Source organism: Thunnus maccoyii, chromosome 16, assembly GCF_910596095.1.
Source record: "Thunnus maccoyii chromosome 16, fThuMac1.1, whole genome shotgun sequence".
Lineage (NCBI taxonomy): Eukaryota > Metazoa > Chordata > Actinopteri > Scombriformes > Scombridae > Thunnus > Thunnus maccoyii.
The window spans coordinates 12,185,703-12,206,221 of record NC_056548.1 but is presented as its reverse complement, the minus strand read 5'-3'; the positions used below and the strand labels follow the sequence as shown (position 1 = coordinate 12,206,221).

At 38.2% G+C, this 20,519-nt stretch overlaps 1 protein-coding gene across 4 annotated transcripts in view; it reads right to left on the bottom strand.

The window, feature by feature from the left end:
• Positions 1 to 20,519, bottom strand: part of stxbp6 (syntaxin binding protein 6 (amisyn)) — a 159,885-nt gene that overhangs the window by 98,534 nt on the left and 40,832 nt on the right. For 3 of the 4 annotated variants that reach the window (XR_006091641.1, XM_042388329.1, XM_042388327.1), the window contains exons 3-5: positions 11,105 to 11,235; positions 10,807 to 10,972; positions 1,208 to 1,365 (exon numbers count right to left, since the gene is read on the bottom strand). Coding sequence is in view for 3 of the 4 variants with exons in the window: in XM_042388329.1 (XP_042244263.1) it covers positions 1,208 to 1,365; positions 10,807 to 10,972; positions 11,105 to 11,235 (455 nt within the window). In the remaining variant the exon portion in view is untranslated. Of the gene's footprint in view, positions 1 to 133; positions 350 to 1,207; positions 1,366 to 10,806; positions 10,973 to 11,104; positions 11,236 to 20,519 lie in introns of those variants that run through there. The other variant, XM_042388328.1, reaches the window with a different exon arrangement.

Sequence of the window (20,519 nt, the reverse complement as noted above, 5' to 3'; positions counted from 1 at the left end):
TCTCTGACAGCAGCAGTGCAGCAGGGCTGGCTTATTTTACACAAGCAGCCAAGCTGCAAACCCATGGGTGTGTGATATACGGGGTGCTATTAAGCACAGACAGCTACAATATGATGATCATAATAAAGTGGACTCGTTACAAAGAAAATTTATTTTTTCTTTTGTTTTGCAGAAAAAGAATCATATTACGCTAATAGCCCCATTAAACAGCATGCAATTAGTTTTCCTGACATACAAGAGATGTGGGATGGATGGAGGACAAGGGAACACTCTAGAGAGCAGTGGTTCCCAACGTGGGGTCTGGGCCCCACAGCGGGTCACTGCATTAACCAAAGGGGTCACGGGATGACTGGACAGGATAGGATATACAGAAAAGAAACATATTTTGGACACACAAAATTGTAATTTTTTGTCAAGCTTTCTTCTAATGTTTGCGTTATTTCTTGTAGATTACTGCGTTTTACCTCCACAAGCCTCTAAAAGTTATTAAAAATAAAACAAATAAGTTCTCTTTCTAGAGCTGCAAGGTTAGTCGATCGACAGAAGATCAAGCAGCAATTATTTTGATATAATAAAATTGTTTTAGTCATTTTTAAGCAAAAATGCTGGTTTCAGCTTCTTAAATGTGATTTATTACTTTTCTTTGTCAAACATGATTATAAAATGAATATCTTTGGGTTTTGAGCTGTTAATCAGACAAAACTAGATATTTAAAGGTCAAACCTTGGAATGTGGGGACCTTTAATAGATATTTTTCACTATTTTCTGACATTTGTGGACAAAACGATTAACCAATGAATTGAGACAATAATTGATAACTCAAATGGTAGAGAATGCAACATGTGACGAGGGGTTGCAGGTAGACTTTGCTTTATTCTAAGGGGGTCATAGGCCAAAAAGGTTAGGAACCACTGCTATAGAGAACAAAAGAGAGTAAATGAGGAAAGAAGAAAAAACAATTATCTTCCCAGAGCACTACTGCTGAGAGACTGGAGTCACAATGAGGCAACTCTTACAAATATCCTCAGGTTTAGGTAAGAGGTTTGATCTTTTGGCTGAACTAATAAGGACTTTAAAATCAGTCATTAAAATTCTATAACACATGAGGTGGAACTCAAAGTCAGAATTTCAATGCACGCTATTAAAATTACATTAACCCCACTTGAGGTTATGCATTATAATGTATCTTGCTAACATATTGCCTCACCTTGTGTGCTGTGACAGCGAACTGTTCAGCACTGTTCATCATGTCTGCAGTCCTCTCCTCAGCCCGACCTAATCGCTCCCCACGTTCATTCAGAGCCTGGCTGGCCTTCTGTACAGCACTCGTCACACTGTCTGCAGCTGAATGTAGTATACTGTTACCTGCAGATAAGGATGGGAGTGAGGAAGGAAAACAGAGCAACAGAGCAAAGAGAGATGAAATAAAACACAGAAGAGAAGAGAAAAGACAAAAGGGAAAGAAATTGTTATTTCTTTGGTAAAGAGCAGAATTTAGGAGACCAGCTGTAACAAATGAACTTATGACATTCGATGAGTGTAGTTTAATCAGACCCTGAGCATTAGAGTTAATGGTGGACGACGAAAACATGTAAAGGCAAATGGCTTCAATCAGGTACAACGTAGGAAGGTGGCTAATGAGTTTTCTTCAAAGATGATTTTCTGCAAGGAAAGATCAAGTGAAATTAACCTTTTCAAACTTTGAAGTATGCAACCTCAACACATGCAACACCAGATTTAAAGCCCCCTTTTTAAGAAAGTATGTCATTCCTGGTGACATTATGCACTGCTTTTCCTCAAATTTGAACTTGTGGTGCCAGCTCCATGATTACTTGCCTCTTTTCTAAAGTGTAATAAAGAAAGAATATATGCTTGGCTGCAAGGGCAGCCCTGGAGACCCGAAAGTGGATATAAGACAGAGAACACATCTTCAGATAGCCATGGCAGCCCTGCGGATGTTTCCTCCGACAAGCCATTAATCTACCGCATGTCGGAACTGCTGCTACACTACACTAACAACTAGACTAGGATCATCTTGCTGCTTCTTTCTCTTTGTCGGCAATACAGTAACATCTTGTTCCAGTGGGGCATAATCTGTCTCTTTATGTAGATGTATCTGAGGGCAGCATGCCAGTTTGGGAAAACATCTGCATTAAAGGTGTTGTTTACTGCTGATGTGAACTGCTACCTTTGGTTTCCCAAAAAGAGCCCAAAAAGAACGCTTTCAGTTTGTGGTGGCAAGGCCCTGACAGGTTATTCTTAATTACACTAGAGCAGAACCAAAGGGTTCACAATGTGACAAAAAAACTACACTTTATACCCCTGTGCTCAAAAAAAGTCACCAAACACCCACCAAGAAGATAAGCTAGATTAACTTTTTCACGGTCTATATCATGAGATATACAGTAAATGAGATTGAAGAGAAAGAACAGACAGAGCAAATCCTGAAGGTACCGATTGTATTAAGACGAGACAAGCCAGATTCAATCTATTCCCACAGGAAACCGCAATATAGTGAGCATATGTCCCGTGGCATCAAGGCAGGTAGGCTGAGTGACAGATAATTGGGACAGCTCCACTGCAGCAGGTTATAACACAGCCCAAAAGCAGACGGTTGGGCCAGCTGGTATTCCTTCAAAAGAAGTTAACTTGATAAAGTCAAAGCAATTTCTGTAGAGACACGCCCGTACCGCAGACACACAGATGAATGTATAGAAGCTCACACCCACACCTACACACACACGAAAGGAAATGGAAACACATGCATACATACAAAGCCTTCCTGAAGTCAATTTTCCAGAGATTACAGTAAATGAAACACAGACTGCAGGTCACATTACACATGACAAAACGCATCCGGACCGATGATGAAATGAGCTGTTTGGATTCCTTTTTCATTTGGTCAAGTCAAATTATTAGACTAGGAGTACTCAGGACTCACAGTAACCACCTTTCTGAAGCAGCTAGAATGGGAATATAGTATTTACTTTTTTTTTTACTTATTTACTACATAGTTCCTAGTGTTTTGACTAGGAGCTACTTAGCCATTAGAAAAGCAAAGTTTGTGTGCAATGATTATACATCGCAAATGAGGATTCAAGTTAACAGAGGCTAAAAAAAAAAATAAAAAAATCCTGCTCCATTTTTCTCTGGGAAAAAAAACACTTTCTCTTAGAAGCTTTAGGTCTTCACTAGAAAGGATAAGACCTTTTCACCTTCAGACAGATTCCTCTTAATCCTCTCTTCCTCCATGGGAGCCTGGGGAGTAATACTCCTATCATCCCCACCTCAAAACCCCTCCACACCATGCACTCAGAAAACGTGTCCCTTTATTTTTCTGCACACCATTTCCTTTCTCTGGTGCTTTTCTTTTCCATTCTAAGAGATCAGTGGCAGGCTGCAGCGTGGGCTCCCCCAGTGGAGAATGTAATTACAGAGAAGGCAGGGTGGAGACATTCTGGAAAGCTTATGAAGGGGCTGCAGCATCGGGAGCTGAATGAAACATGTGTAGGAGTAGATTATGCTATTTTGTGCTGTGATCCAAACTCTGAGCATTAGTGTCTCTATAACTTAAAGTGGGAGCTGATCAGCCATCACTGTTATCTGTGGGGATAAGATTATTTCTTTTATATTACTTAGGATGCTCACTGGTATTAATACAGTCTGCATTTTAATGAGGCAGAGGTTGATTTTTTCCCCTTTTTGACACTGATAAGCTTTTTTGTGAAGGTTATATCAACTTAAATTGTTGATAGAGAATAATCTACAGTACAAGGCCGAACCTAGTACATCCATGACACACCTCTCTCAATAATGCAGAAGGAATTTTGTTGGGAGACTTGAGACTGAACAAAAAGGAAAGTTGTTTTTTGCAACAAAAAACACTCCAAAAGATAGGAACCATGAGCACAAACATAACAAGGAAGTGGAACCCCTCCTTTTCCAGTTTTTCTGTAGGAGTTAGATTACAGGCTGCACTGCTGTGGCCCTAAGAAAATAAGCTGATGGTTATCAACAGGAACATGTCAGATACACTTCACAAGATGCTGACAGCCAAGTCACATTTACTCTCAAAGCACATGGTATTGAACATATTGGATGGTTGACTTCAAGAACAAATACACCAACACAAAAACAACCATGCAAACAATACATGCTACAGTGCTTTTAATATTTTCACTCTGGCAGCGCACATGATCATATCATCACTGTGAAAGGATAATGCTAAGGGGAGTAATATGTGTGGGTGTTGGAAGGCAGAGTGTTTTTTTTTTTTTTTTTTTTTTTACAATAATTTCTTTTAAATATTAGTGAGCACATACTTATCTGCACTTCAACAAGTTCCATCAAAAAAATCTCCTTAATAGCCAGATATTGCCAGAGGTCTTTAAGCTGCTGAGAAATATATAAAGCATTCCATCAAGGATTTCTGTAAGTGATAAGTGATTCCTAATCATAGCTTTACGTAGTCAGGAGAGTTTCTCTGAGAGTGATGCTCTCTTTTTCAGGAAAGCCCTGATCACGTTCACACAGTTACAAATTCATGTCTGGAAGCTGCCCAGTACAACAACAGTCTAATCTGCCGGCCACTAAGTGGCTCCACTGGAGCAGCTGGGGTTAAGGGCCTTGCTCAAGGGCACCTCAGTGGTGGTAATGAGGGAGGGGCAAGCGCTGCTTCTTCACTTTCCCCATTAACGTTTAGACCACCACCCCTCTTGACTCTGAAGTATACAGCAATTGCTATTATTTTCAAGTAGGTCCATCTTTTCCCTGTTTCTGTTATTATAACTGGCAATGGTAAAAACTTCCAATTTATGTACTGTGCTTCCAGTTCACTGAGAGTTGCTCTACAATGAAACATGACTACATACTTTCTGAATATTTTTTGTCTGAATATTCCACATACAACATAATTTCATTAGAACTTTCTGGTATTAATTACAAAAGTAGAAAAGCATGTCAACACAAGTAGTAAACAGCAGAAAAACAAATGTAGGGTCAAGACTATCTGATGTATTCAGACTATAGTCAACTGTACTTAAACTGTGGATGAACACAAAATTATGTTGAAAGTGGGTGTTTAGATGTTCGAAATCTTTTCTAACTGAACCAACAACTGAACTGAACCAATGTATCCATTTACCCTCTTCTAGAAGTTATCACATAGCAGAGGAATGTAGCCAGAAAAGTAAACAAGGAAGTGTGTGAGAAATACTAAAACAGTGCCAAATATACATTGTATTGTAACTGCAACATTGTTATAACTGTTCTACTCAAACTACAGCAGTATTTACAGTTTGGATTCAACAACTGGAAGTTGTTTTTTGGCTCTTTTTGTACAGCAGCACTTTCTGAGAAGTTGAGGTCTAAAGCTCTACAGTAAAAAGGTGACATATAGGTGACATAATTTTGAATACTGTAATTCATCATGATGGTACGAAGTCCAAGCCTAAAAAACATTTTTCAGTCATGTATGTTTATACTGTAAGTATTGTTCCTTTCTATCCATCTGTGGAATGGTATTTTTTATGTAACGGGATTAAAAAATGAAAAATAAGAACCAAATTTCAAAAATCTAACATGAAATCCAACATGCTTTACATGCTTCTTTTTTTTATATATATATATAAAAAGTTCATACTTTGTTGTGGATATACATGTTGTTTGGGCAGGTTTGGTTTCCTATACATTTAAAGTAGAAGACAAGTTTCCAATTAACATAGCACTGAATCTTTAAGTAATAGTGCTGCTATTTTACATTTTCAAATGTATTATGCATGGAAGGATGATATATACAAGGGGAAAAAACTTGAATTGGATAATATAATAGACATCATAAAGGCCTAAAGGAATAGCTATACTGCTCCTGCTATAAGATAAACCCCTGCTGCAGTTTAATTAATGCAAATCTTGACATTACGAGCAGCAGCATAATGAAACTACGGTAGTGATTCAACCAGAAGAGCACCTCCCCCCAGCACTCCCAACATACTCCTATTATTTTTCTATAGCCTTTCATCCAATCACTTTTCTCCATATTCTTCCTGCGATCATTTCTTATACACAGTTAATTCATTTCTCTCTTTCAATGGACATTCCCAAACATCTAATATGTAGTATATGCCTGTCATTGTGTCATTGACTTTCAGGTGCTTCGATGCTCTTTCTCCTCCTCTACATTACCACCATCTAGGACTTTGACTTGCTCCGCATCAGGAGCCACAAGCTATTGTCAATTTGACCCACAAAAACACATTTGCGCTTTCACTCAATTGATAAATGTAAAATATGTTATCCAGTGCTAAGGCTAATGACAAATTATCCTATTGTAAATAGTTATTAAGCAATTGATCTGTATTATCTTGTTGGTCCATCCTTGAACTACATTAGATAAACTTTTAATGCACATATTTATGCATCTTACACACATTTATTTTGGAGTGAGGTGGGTGTGTAGCCTGAATAAATCCTTCAACTCTGTGGTTAACCACTTACCGAAAAGCAAGGAGATAACTCTGCCCCCGACATTTTTTCATGAGGGGAAAGGCTTGACCTTGCTTGCTCAGTTGGCTTTTAGTTTAGTCAACGACATGCTGGTTAAAAGGCTTCAACAAGACACTACGGACACTAATGGGGACAAATACAGAACATTCTGTCCTAAATTTACTACAGAGCCATGCCACCAGTGATAGAAAAATAGCTACTAGGTATTCATTAACAGTCTACTCTCAGTAGCTTTAATCAGCAGATAAATGTCAGCATCACAGAAGTGCATTAAGCAGCCATAATTTCTATCATTATAGTCTTGACTAAATTTAAATGTTAATTTGTGAAAAGTTATACAGTTGTACAAGACACTAAAGAAACCATTAGGAAAGAAGCACTCCATCATGTCACTGCCCTTGTATGTCAAAATGTAATTTACCTCTGCAGAGTATTAGTCAATGACTCTGCACACACAGTCTGACAGTGACGGGTGAGGCCAGTGAATATAAATCATACAACCTTTGGATGTAAACTTAAAATGCCTTTCAACATGTACTCCCACACAGTGACAACACATACCAGGGGATTTTTGACCTTGTGCTCACTGGGAGCATACGGCACAGAGGAAAAATCTCTGTGTATAAATCTTAACTACAGTATATCCCTAAAAATGACAACTCAGATCAACTAAGTCCCTGAAGCAAGGAGCAGAGCCCTCAATTCAGAAGACAGGATTCGTTTGAAACTTTTTTTGAATCCAACTTTGCAGAATGACCCAATTTACTATATTTTTAAAAGTATCTATAGCATTGCTTTATATCTGCTTGGGTCTTTTCACAAGATTACAGCTGAAAATCAACACTTGTTAGTAAATGATATATTCTTGTTTGTTTGTTTTTCACTTAAATCAAGAAATGATGTATGCTACTGTCTTAACTAGATTACACAAGGAACATTCAACATTTCTTAGTAGGGGATGTAACTTTTTAATTTAGTCCAGATACCTGTAGTTTTGTAAACCACTGGCTTACCTTGTCTTAGTAGATGCCCAAGGTGTGAAACCAATTCTTTCCTCATTCTGTTCAAAAAGACTTTGCAACGGACAATGACTGAATCTACCTCTTGGTCTTCTGTGATGAGAAAATATCATAAGTCATAGTCATTTTTGACGTTCAAAATATGATATAGTTTTGAAATTAGTCAAGAAGAGTTATAGTTTTTGGATTACTCAATCACGTGTTAAGCACTGAGGGTTGAGGATTTTATAAATGTCATGCATCTGTGAAACTGGTTATCGATTTATTATGTATCTATTAATTAAAATGAAGGTCACACAATGAATACTGTTAAAATGGGTCATTTATGTTATAGAAATGTTTGACACATTTGTGAAAACCTTTTGAAGCCTAGCCCACATTTATACAAGCTGCTTGTTTATACCTGACTGGAGGAATCTTAAGTCTAACACTCCCCAAGAATGAAAATTCACACAGAGCAAATCTATTATAAATTTGAGGGAGATGGTTTGCCTAATGGAGAGAAAAAAAAACATCCACTTAGCTCACAGACTTCAAATTTCATTTAGATTCAAGTCATGAAGACATGCCAGTGAGATAGAAAAGCTCAGGTGGGTATTGGGGTATAACAGGGTATAAAAGTGTAGGCAGCAAGCCAAGTCAGCACTGATAAGGCAAATTAGCTGCTTTTATTTCTAGACCAATTACATGCCCCATCAGGGATCAAAAACACGCGCCTGTGCATCTCCCCATACAGCTCTGGCAGAGGTCTAAAGCGCTGCAGCATCAGTTCACCTAGTCTATCACCGAGAAAAGACTTTTTAAACAGAATACATTAGCACAACGTACAAGCCAAATGAATATGAGACACTACAGAATTAATTTCAATTGAAATTTTAAATCAATCATTTGCATCATGTTGTGATATCAAATCTTCCAATAACTCCAATTAATGTAACAGGTGTCTTTATTGCTCCATCATGCATTTTTACTTTATGAGACTTAGGATTATACTGCCTAATGTATGATTAAATCTTAACAATATTACTTCATAAGTGCCATGCATGGATAAGCTGCCTATTGTCTTTAGTCTATTACCATTTTCAGCTCAAGATTGATAGGATCCCATGTAGTAACATCCAATCGGCAGGAGGAAAAGAACAAGATAAAGCCGAGGCACAGCAACAAAGCTCTTAGCATCTTACATATACACACGGGGAAATCAACAACAACCCCAGAGATTTGTTTATTACAGTAATATCATGTTCGTCCATCCCATTAAGGTTATCCAGAGTGTCAACACACACTGTACTCATCTTACTAAAATGGTGCTTATAGTATTGATTTACGCATGTCTTGAGTGCTCATTTTGTATATCAAATTTGATGGTGCATGACCAGATTTATGCGCATTAACCATTTGCCTTTTGTGTTTTCAGGGGGGCTGCCATCACAGAGGTTCTGCAGACAGAGTCTACCACAGTTATGGTCCCACACCTGAGCAGCGTCATGAGTTTTGTTTTGCACTGGTGTGAGACTTAAACTGGAGTGGACAGAATTGGCAGCAGGCTGGCATCCTCTCGGTTCCTCCTGACACAGTGTGCATGGTGCATTGCCAAACTTTTTGGTCTGTCAAACTGAGCATCATTTACACACCAAGAGCCAAGAGTTCATTATCAGATTGTTGGCTAGCTGGACTTGCAGCATGGTGTCAATAGCTGGATCAATAGCTAGTTCTACAAAATCACAGGTCTGGTTTTTAAATGTGCAAATATTTAATCTTCCAAGTATCTACCATAAGGGGTGGTAATGTTTCTCATACAGTAATGATCCACTAGTTTCTTACATTGTGTGCAGTTAAACAAAACAATGCTATAGGGCATCTGAGTCTGTTATAACTGTATAATTTTCACATCTACTGGAGTTGTGTGTTTGATATGCAGCATCTGCATTCCATAATCCATCCTACTCTAAAAAACCCCAGGCACAGCACCTTCCGGGACACCACTACCTACCCACCCACACATACAGAGACTATGGTATGCACCAGGGTCAGTTTAGTTAAATATGGACATGGTTTTCAGAGTAGGAGGAAGGTCGAGGCAATGGGCAGATTTAGCATCAATGAAAACAGAGAGAATTCCCACACACATACAGTAAGAAAAGAGGAACAAAGGGAAATCAATAACATTAACTTAAGTGTTTATACAGGTATTTTGTGTATTTTCACCTCTCTGTCCATAGCTGCAGCTTCACCCAAAAATCTCTCTCTCTTTGCATCATGTGGAAAGCTTTCACAAAATGAAAGAGACTCTGGCCTGTCATTATTCATTTTGTGACTTGCTCACAGTATTTTTTTTTTTTTTTGTAGCCCAACAGTTAAACATTTAAAATCCAGCAAACTACATTTTTTTGTTTTCAAATCCAGCAAATTTCCAGTACTTGATCTTTGCATATGTGGGGCAGATGGACACCCTGCAGGAGGCAGGTTGGGGATGTGTTTCCATAAATAATTACATGAATAATACAACAGGTTGAATGGTGCTCAAAGATGAAGCTTGGGGGTAAACAGATCAATATCTGATTTAACCACGCAGGATGCTGCACTCTCTACTGGTTTTTACTGAAGAGGAAATCATCAACCTGCACTAGAGCCCTCTACCTCCTGGGTAACAAACACCATTTGCAGCCAGGAAATGACTCATTATGTGCTTTTACATTTACATTTTACAAACATTTGGGATTTTGTTGGGCTTGGTTCGTCAGCTTGAGTTCACTTATTAGTCGGGCATGATATTAAGGTTATTTTCAAAGGGAAATGGAATTGTTTTTCCACAGCCTAACAGATGTAATAACCAGTGTCAAACAATGATTAAGGGACTGTTACAGCTCATACTGTGTAATGTTTAATGTTATTTTGAAGGGTGGCAACCAATTGAAAATAATGAGCCCCACACTTGAAATACGTCAACATCACATAAATTGGGGAGGATGAATAATTAGTGTTCTTTTGAGTATTTCATGTGCTGTAAAACTAGTTGATCTGTCAGATGCGTTGAGTCACAGCTGATACATTATGTTGGACATCCTCATTGACCTCACTTCAGCAGAGCGCTCAACAGATGTTGTGTACGAGGAATAAGCATGCATTTTCATACACACCAGGTGCTGGTTGTCATCATACATAATCAGATTCAGACTGGCTTACAGCACAGTATGACAGCAGCGAGTCTGGCATTGCAGACCCACTCTGTTCTAAACAGAGACAAAGGACAGTTAGCAGTGTGTTTTTTTAACTGTCTTACCCCCCAGCAGTTTGGACTGACAGTTGACGAACTCTGGTTTCCGGGCAGAGCTGTAGCGCTGACAGGTGTGGTGAAGAATCTGGACAAAGGTGCACTTCTCTCCTGCTGAACCAGCAACCCACTGGTCAAAAGCATTCTCGAACATCAGGTCAAACTCTGGACAGTCCTTGGAGAGAATCAAAGTGAGAGGGAAACATGAACAACTCAAGATTCTTGTCAGAAATACTCTTGTTAACCCTGAAATAGCAATATTAACTAAATAAATAGCAATGGTTGAAGGAGGTTAAATATGACATACTTTGTTAGGGTCAATGCCATTGACCTGTCGTAGCTGGTCGATTGTCCACTGTGACCTTTTTACAAAGGCAGAAGATCCTTGGAATTGCTTCACCTTTGTGATCGATACATGGGATGGTTTCTTATTTGTCACTGTGGAAACAGAAAAAAAACAGAAACTCCAGATAAGATTTTTTTCACTTATTATCAACACTAACATTAACTTTCAGATAGAGCTGCCCAAACATTAGTCAATGAGAGGAGTCTTAGTCAACCAAGTTTTCATTTGGATGGTTAGTCACAGGAAAAAACAAAACAAAACAGAAACCCTCAAACTCCATTCGTGAGCTCAAGTCAAAACCTAGTATATATAGAATGCATTTACTCTTAGACAACTCACAAGAGGAAAACGGACATAATAACATAATAAGATAACATAACTGTGGTAATATATTGTGCTTTCATTAAAAGGATTAGGTATTCAGAGTCTTATCTGATAGTCTTATCATAAACAATCATGATTACGTGTACAACAAAAAAGGCTCATAAGAGCTGTATAATCCTGAAATCAAAGGTGTCAGCCTGTTGCCTGACATATTCTTTGAAAGATTAGTAACATTTATGAATAACTAACTAGGACAGACTTGCTGTGAACCTATCCTTAAATTTTTCACCTCCTATCCAATGACATCATTTTGTCTTCAGCTTGCCCTGTCCTGTCCCAGCATTACATACACTTCTATTCCCATGGATATTGATGTTTGACTCTTCCCATACAGAGATCAACACCACCCTATGTGTACAGATCATCGAGGTTCACAGTACCATCATATCTCTTGACTGCTGGATGTGTGTGGCTGGATCCTGAAACCCTTTGTCGTTTTCAGGGGCAACATGCTCCTGTGTTTTTTGTTTTTATTATAACCCTATCTGTGAACCTCAGCTTCCGCACTCCCACATCTGCCATTGTGTCATTTCAATGAGGGAAGTGTTTAGGTCACTTTCTCTGTTGCTGCTCTTTACTCCACTTCTAATTTCTCCAAAAACCTCTACTATCCTGCTGGTTGTTATGTTCCATTTAGCCTTTTGTTCAGTCTTGCTTTGTGAAAGCGTCTCTGGGTATGATTTTAAAAATATAGGTAGGGCTGAATGTTACATCAGGTGATACATTCAGTTAGCAAGGTCCCCTGAGAGGAGGGATGTTTGGATTTGTTATGTGTATCCATTTAGACAGCTGCAGTTAATACTTGAGGTGCTGGCCTGTGGTCAGAAGGTGGAACAGAGGCAGACAGGCAACTGTTCCTTTCTAATCTTTTCTTTGTGAATTTGTTTTTATTCAAACAGGCAGCCGCAACCGTGACAAACAGATGAAGTGAGTGATCAGATCTGTCTTGGATCACACAGTAGGCTAATAGAAGCTCTAGGAAACCAGAAAATTTCATAAAGAGGATGACAGCTGGATGTAATGAACCAGTGTGTTGAAGGGCAGAAGTCTAGAAACTAAGGTCATCCAATTTGCAGGAAGAATAATTTGTCTGTGAGCTACAACCATAGTGGATGATAAACTATCGCACAGAACCATTATTCCCCCCAAACTTATTAAGTAGAAATGGGGTTTTATTGCTCTAACTTGATACGTGGAGGACTGGTAGTTTGAGGAATGAAAGGCACAAGAGCAGTCTGAATTCAACCAGAAACCATCTTTCTCCCCTGGCACAAGCCTCCCCTTAATCTTATACTGCCAGAAATATCCTATATTGGGATGTAACTAATGATTATTTTCATTATCAATTAATTTGACTATATATTTTTTTATAAATTAATAACTTGGCTAATAAATGGTAACAAAATGGTTCCCAGAGCCTGAGGTAATGTCTTTAAAATTCTTGTTTTGTTCAACCAACAGTCTAAAACTCAAAGATCTGAGTATTTGAGAAGCAAGCAGTTTTACAATATACTGTAGGGTCTATGTCATGGCTCAATGGTTGTAGATTTTTATGCGTACAGTACGTGTACAGCATACTGTACAACATAACAGCAACATCCTGATAATGAAGGAGTGCGACTCTCAAGCCTGAGAGGCTTTAACCAACACATTCTAGCATTAGCATATTCACTCATATCATGTCACAGGCTTTGTGGTGAACCCGCTTTCAAAACAATCACATTGACTCAAGGATTATAACACTGGAGAATTGACATGAAACACAAGAAACGCATTCTAAATTATCTGTTGCTCACAGGGAGGAGAATCTTCCGCATGTTCAGTCACTAACTGGTAGCACTGTTTTTTATGGGGTTTTTTTATAAAACAGTTACAGTACACTGAGACCTGACTACTGAAACGCATCAATGAATATGGGAATGACGCCTGTTGACTCAAGGCCATGGAGCTAAATCGTCAATACGTTGATGTCTTAGTCTGCCAGACACTTTTGAGGCTCTCAAATCAATTTCATATTCAGCTGTTGACTCCCACCTTGTCTCAGTTGCTCCCTTGCATACTAAACAATCACTAAAAGTTGGAGGAGGTGCTTTATTGAAATAAGAGAAGACTTACCCAAGCCCCTCTACTAAAATGAATCCAAGTTGCTTGATCATAATAAATTAAATCAGAGTGAAACTGAGATTCACATGTCGGTCAAAGTTCACTGAGCTTGAACTCTTGTACATGAATTGGAGTGGATGGAAAATGAAACTGTAATGTGACACACTTCCGTCACTTTACACCTTGAATAAAAAGTTAAATCATATAAACTTTATGGGAATGACCAGAGAACACTTGGCTACATAATAAATGCAGAAACAAGGAAAGTTCACAACAACTGAGAGGCTGCCAAAGCTATTGTTTCCATGTGGGCTGGCTGTCAGAGGAAGGCCATGCTGGGGTTCCTGTCCTGCTCCTTTCTCATGCTCTGATGGTGACATGCACTCATTTCCTCCAGTGGATCAGTCCCTTGTTGTACTTGGCTATGCACAAGTTCTGCGGCCTGAAGGAAAACTCGTACTGTACCATTCACAGACTGCGGACATCACAGAGGAAACGTTCTCAGGATCAGCTTTCCCCCATGGAAATAGTATCATAGTTGTGGTTGTTAAGAGAGAAATGTGAGCACCAGGAAGAGTTTTAGCAAAAGCAGTAATGACATTAATGGTCATGTGAGAAGTGTGCAGGTTCTCAATTATAAATTCATCCAAGATTTCTGTGGAAATGTTGAACTAAGTAAGATGAAAACAAATATGATCCAGTACAACCAACATCATAGAAAGTATGGCACAACTTTGGAATGCATGCAGAAATATTTGAGCTCGATAATGACACCATGAAAGCTAACAGAATATGGAGAAAGACCACCCACATGTGAATAACATTAATAACTTCCTTTCTCTTACATAATACAACTTAATCCTTGTGTCAACACTGATGTTCATCAAAAATCTCCATCCAAACGCCAGAAATGTGATAAGTATCAACATTTGTAGCCATCCCAGAGGATATGAGAATCCAAAACCACAGAATAACAAAAGATCACATCAGATATGGAAGCAAATGTATGACTGCAAGACAGGGAGGCACTGTGTTGCCCTTGGAGTGCTCGGTTGTTCCAAGACTCGCCCAACAAGCAGAAGTGAAGCAACTAATTAATAAGACATAAGCATGGAGAACTAGCGCACATGCACACCCACAATATCATGGCACGGTTTTGCAAAACTGACTTACTACTCTTCAAGCCAAGATTTGTTGACACTTTGGAAATGACAGATTTACATGTCTCATCAGTACCTAAGCATCTTTTTCCTCTGATCTTCACTTGATAAACTTTGAGTTTCTGAATGTGGTACTCCTTTTACTGTCTCTTCAGTCATTTTGATATCTTCAGCTAGTACTGATCATGTACAGATCATCATACAAAACAAGCCACTTTTGCTGCTTCTGCAAACGTAAAATTCACATATTTTGTGGCAAGAATTATCTTACTTCAGGTGTCTAGAACAGCAAATATAAAAACAAAAAAAAAACCCAGACCTTGTCATATTGTGATCTAATGTTTCCGATTACAGTTTAAGGACAAGGTGCTACTCAAGCTTAAAAGATGAAAGTGTTTTTAATTATTCAACTTCCGCCTGTCCTACTTCAAAGATTTTTCACAGCCTCTATATCAACGAGCTGGGCTAAGGATCTCTTGATAAATCAGACCCCTTCAGTCAGCAGTCAATTGCCTCTATGCTCCGACATTAAGTAGACACGGTTGCCATGGCAATCTCGTGTGCGTGACACCTGAGAAGCAGGGACTGGCACCTGGCCAGGTTCATACAGGGAAAGCAAACTAATGCTGTTCATATGCAATTTTGACTCTAGACTAGATCACAATTAACAGGAATTGAGTCACTTGGATATCATTAAGACAGTAGGAAATGCTAGTGGCTAAAGTGCTATTCTGCAAAGAACTGTTGTACCTTAGATTGCTTGGCCTTGCTGAAAGCTGTCCTAATTTGCAAAACAGGAATGTTCTCAAGGGACAGATCATGTCTGTATGGACAAACTAAACAGATGAAGCCAAATGAGTCATCATCAGACCAATGCAAAATATGTCTGTTTATTTCACACAAAGAAACAACCAAAAAAAAATGCAAAACCCAGTGTAAGTTTAGAAAAAGTTCAAATGAGGTCATGTGATTTAAGAAAAGCCTATGCACACAAAGTGTGGGGGCTCATTCTTGACCTTGGGCACACATATACTGTGATAAAATCTCAAAGACCCATTGCCAAAGCAGAGATACAGCCAGATGTTTTGTGAATAGCTATGTAAGAACCTTGTTTTGAGAATTTTTATCACAGTGTACTATGCGCAATGCTTTCAATTTAGGCTAAGAATTTGTTTCACACTTTGTGAATCCACTAAACTTAAGAGGTACTGTACAGTAGTATCAAATCAGTTAAATTTCCTATGACAACATATACTGTATACATCATTACCCCATCTTTTGATGTAACAACAACCTGAAATGATATCCTGCTATATTTATCGATTTCAGAATGGTTTAGTGTTTTAAACAGCTATCTTGGTAGCAAGAACACTATCTTGCAAGGTAAATATACAAACGATTTGCCTTACAGGTTAAATTTTGCAGCTTGTTATTAGAGCTGTCGTCTGAGGGCATGTCTACTTTTCTCCATCTGGGTCTATGATTACAGGTCTATTTTAAAGCTGCCCCCACTCTGCTTGAGCTGGAACACACTGTTATCTTCAAAAAGAGGCTGTCACTGGAAGGATCCACAGCACTGGCTAGACTAGCAACAACACCACGGTACAAAGGGCTCTACAGTCTATTCATTGGTTCGAAAACACAGTGCCTGCTGTGTACCAGGCCTCCTGAGGCAGGATGGTTCCCATGCAGTGGCACGGCACCAGTAGTAAAGGGGAGTGCATATACCATGGTGAATAATAGCTATAGAAGAGAGATGAGCTTCGTTCAACCCTTGAGAGGGACAAGTTACTCATGCAGCAGATACACCATTAGGTTACCACAACAACATAGTAACAATGGAGCATTGCACAGTTGTACCCCCTTGTACAACAATGAAACATTCATTATTAGACTGTGACAAAGCAGTTTATTGAGTGTTTGTTACTGTGGAACTTTTTAATGAAAATCCATAGAGTTTCTTGAATTATTGACCGATTTTAATCAAATTCCTATCAATCCTAAATGAAGGGGGCGTCTTTATTCCAAAGGATTTTTTAATCAGTGAGCAGTAGACAGTAACATTCTCTTACTTATTTTAATCAACACCAAATCACAATGACCCTTTAAATGATATGCTTTGCAAATTCCTTTGAGAAAAAATCTCTTTGAATATTCCAGTTGTCTGTCACAGCTGGCTGGCAGCTGAGCATCCCATTGAAAGCGAGTCATTACAAGGAAAGGTTTCTCATTTAAATTAAATGGATAGCTAAAAGGAGATTTTGTGTTATTCAATCTTGGGTGTTTGAACTATGATTTAGGCTAATGTATTTTGAATTTAGTGACTAATAACCCTTAAAAACAACAATCATGCACCACTGCTAATAGCTGTAAACCATCACAGCGGGAATATGCATGGGGTCGTGCTAATGGCTGTTAAAAATACACCAGGAGACTAGGATTTACTGTTGAAAAAGGAATATGATGTTCTGTTATTTTCACAATAAATAAAACTAAATTTGCAGGTACCTTAATTAACCTAACTATGACTGAAATGGCACTGATATAACCTTGCATTCGCATTACACTCAAGCCATGTGTTCAGAATAAAAACTAGTTTTTGTCTTTGCTGATCTCTTGAAATTCAAGTCATTACTTTCATCAAAGTTCCTTTAAAGAGTAATAACTCAAAACCCAAAATTGCTTTTTAAAACATAACTGCCTTTTGCCTACAGTCACATCTGTTATCCATCCAATTATAACACTCACCCAAGGACAACACATTAAAAGGATCCTGGAAGCTTGACAAATCATGTGCGTCAGCCATCCAAAACGAATACTCTCATTTGAGGCACCAGAGCTTCAAGTTCAGTTGAAGAAAAAAACTAACTATTTTCATTCAGAAATTATTAAGTGTTGCTCAACTGTCAAGTTGAACAAATTTCATTTTTGATTATACTTTAATTATTGAGTAAACAGATATGTAACACACAGTATATGATGTAGAATATATGTAAACAATAACATAACATGGTATTTCATTAGTTAAGCCTGTTAACTGTCTACAAAAGATATAGTAAATGAAATTTACAAATCATATGAGTGAGCCAAAAGATAAAATAATCACTTGATGTCATATCTTGTAAGCAGAATAAATTTCATTACAGTAAATGATAGATCTCAGATCACTTTGGTTTGGCTTTAATCGTAAACATTTATCAATGTAACTGTAACATGGTAAGAATGTCTCAGCAGCACTTTGGTTGTGGGGTGATGAAATGCTCTGTTGACAGCCTATGATACAGTGCAAACATGCTACTGATCACTGTGATGTTTCCCCCTGACACTGGAGGTGTGGAGTGCAACTTGAGGAGTTGATTGATGAAGTAACAAGAGTAAAGTTACCGGAGTAAAATAATCAGAGCAGCAGTTATTGAAGAGAAGATAAAAAAATAAGTGAAAATAAAGACCAGGTGGGTGATAAGGTTAAGAGGAAGATAAGCCTGTGAAAAAGCTGTGGCATGGTTTGTGGAGCATTTGTGGAATTATGTAATTTATAAATACACATGACATATATGCACAGAGTGAAACAAATTCATGTGCAAATAAATGCAGGAAGATGTTTGTCTTACTGCATGTGATAAATGATGTCAAACTGACAGAATGTCAGGTATAGATTACATTTAATCACAACAAAAGGACGAGCAATACGTTCTAGGATCCTATGAGGAGAAACCAAAGAAAAACATCATCATCAAATACAGAGGCAAAGAAACCAATCATGCTTTCCACAGAGGTAGGTCATTGTGTTTCTCTTTTTCATCTCGCTTGCTGCTCCTGTGCACATCTAGGGAGGAAACACAAGGTCTGTTGTGATGCTTATACTCCACATTGTGACCCTCTGAGCTCGTTCATCACACAGTGCTCCATGGACCACTTAATAACCCAGCTATTCAGGCTGGGCCCCAGCCCACATAGTAGACATTCCTCTAGAGCCAGAGCCCGTGGATACGAGGAAATATTTAATTACACTGAGGCACCAACCTGAGGCTTCTTTCCTACTGTGATGCTATGGGATGGATTTAATACCCATCTACCTATTGTGGCTTCCTGTTGGCCATGGAAAACTTAAAACCTGTATGCACATGATTTCTTTGGGCTCAAATCTTAAAATTAGATTTTTATGATAAAGTGCTTGTTATTTATTTGTTGCCATTTCTAAACTTCTATATAGATCTACAGTGGAAGTTTATGAATACAACATGTAGATTAAGGAGAGAATGAGGGAAAGAGAAAAAAAAAAGCAAAAAGGTGATGTGATGTTGTTACATACTGCAGTACAATCTGACAGCTTCATGCGGAAAAAGATCAAACGCATGCAAAATCCGTTCTATGTGCCAAAGCTCTGGTGAGTGTTTAATACACGAGGACCTCATAAAACAACCTGATCTGGATGTCATCACGATAGCATGCGCCGGTATTTCAAACAGTCAAAACAGGCACATTCCTCAACCCTTACCTCTTCAGCATGACCTAAACTGATGTGATTGGAACAGAAACCCTTACATCAAAAACAACCTGTGTCAAACCTGGGTCATAGTATTTGAAAGAAACTGTTAGTAATAACTGGTTTTCAAGCCGGTGAATCAATGGTGCTTTTAGATAAATGAGATGAAGTCAAATATGTTGTTGATCACAGAAGCATACACTCCCTGTGTCAGACTCTTTAGGATGTCTTTAGGAAATATTTTAGATTACTTCTTCATTATGTGATTGTTTTCCTGCTAAAATTTCATCTGAATAATAATCCTCCATCATACATGGTCACTTCAGAGATACAGGGCTATTTATCTTTTGTCTGGGTGGTCTGGCTTTTGAGTTTCTTTTGTTAGCAATCTAGGAAACCAACCACTCCATTATTTCACTAATTTATCCATTATCCCAGTATTTCATGACTCAAACATATGGTGCCGTTGGATTGGATACTTGTGAGTCATACCAGTGATTTTTTTTTTTACCTTAAACCCTATAAAGTGAAATGAAATGATGAATCAAGGCATTACATTTCAGGCTTGTTTCCAGATCTCATTTCCTTGCCCAGCTGTTCTCTTTTAAACATGGTTCAGTGAAGCACCATCTATATAATATGGAGGCAGAGAAAGCGAGATTAATATTGCTCAACTCTCCTAATATCCAAGAACACAGATGTTTCAGAACATCTTTAAGAAAACAGACACAAAGTTCACTGCCATGGTTGTGATAGGTAAATTCAAAGATAAAGATATTTTTGGGACTACAACAGCAGCAGACACAATTACAAGATGTAGTACTACTGTATGTTGTGGGGCACTTTGTTTTTCAGCTTTGATACACTAATTTTCATAAGATTAAGGGCTAAAAAAAATGCTGTTGTTTCTGTTTCAAAAGATGTACTATGGCTTTTATCGAAGAGGAAAACATATCTTATTACGAACTGAAAAGCACAATCATATCTTATAGTTGCGTGTGCATACGCACATGTTTGTGTGTGTTAATATATGTCACTGGTGGTAGGTGAAGGTTACATTCACTATTCCCATCACGTATACAGACAAGATTAGAGCCCCACCTTAAATGCTTTCACAGGATTATAGAGTGAGGTAAATATTTCATGTGGAGTAAATACATGTTTCACACTGTACAAAACCTAAATCTATATAGTATCTTTGAGTTTAATTAAATATTTTGCCATGGAAAGGGACAAACATTAT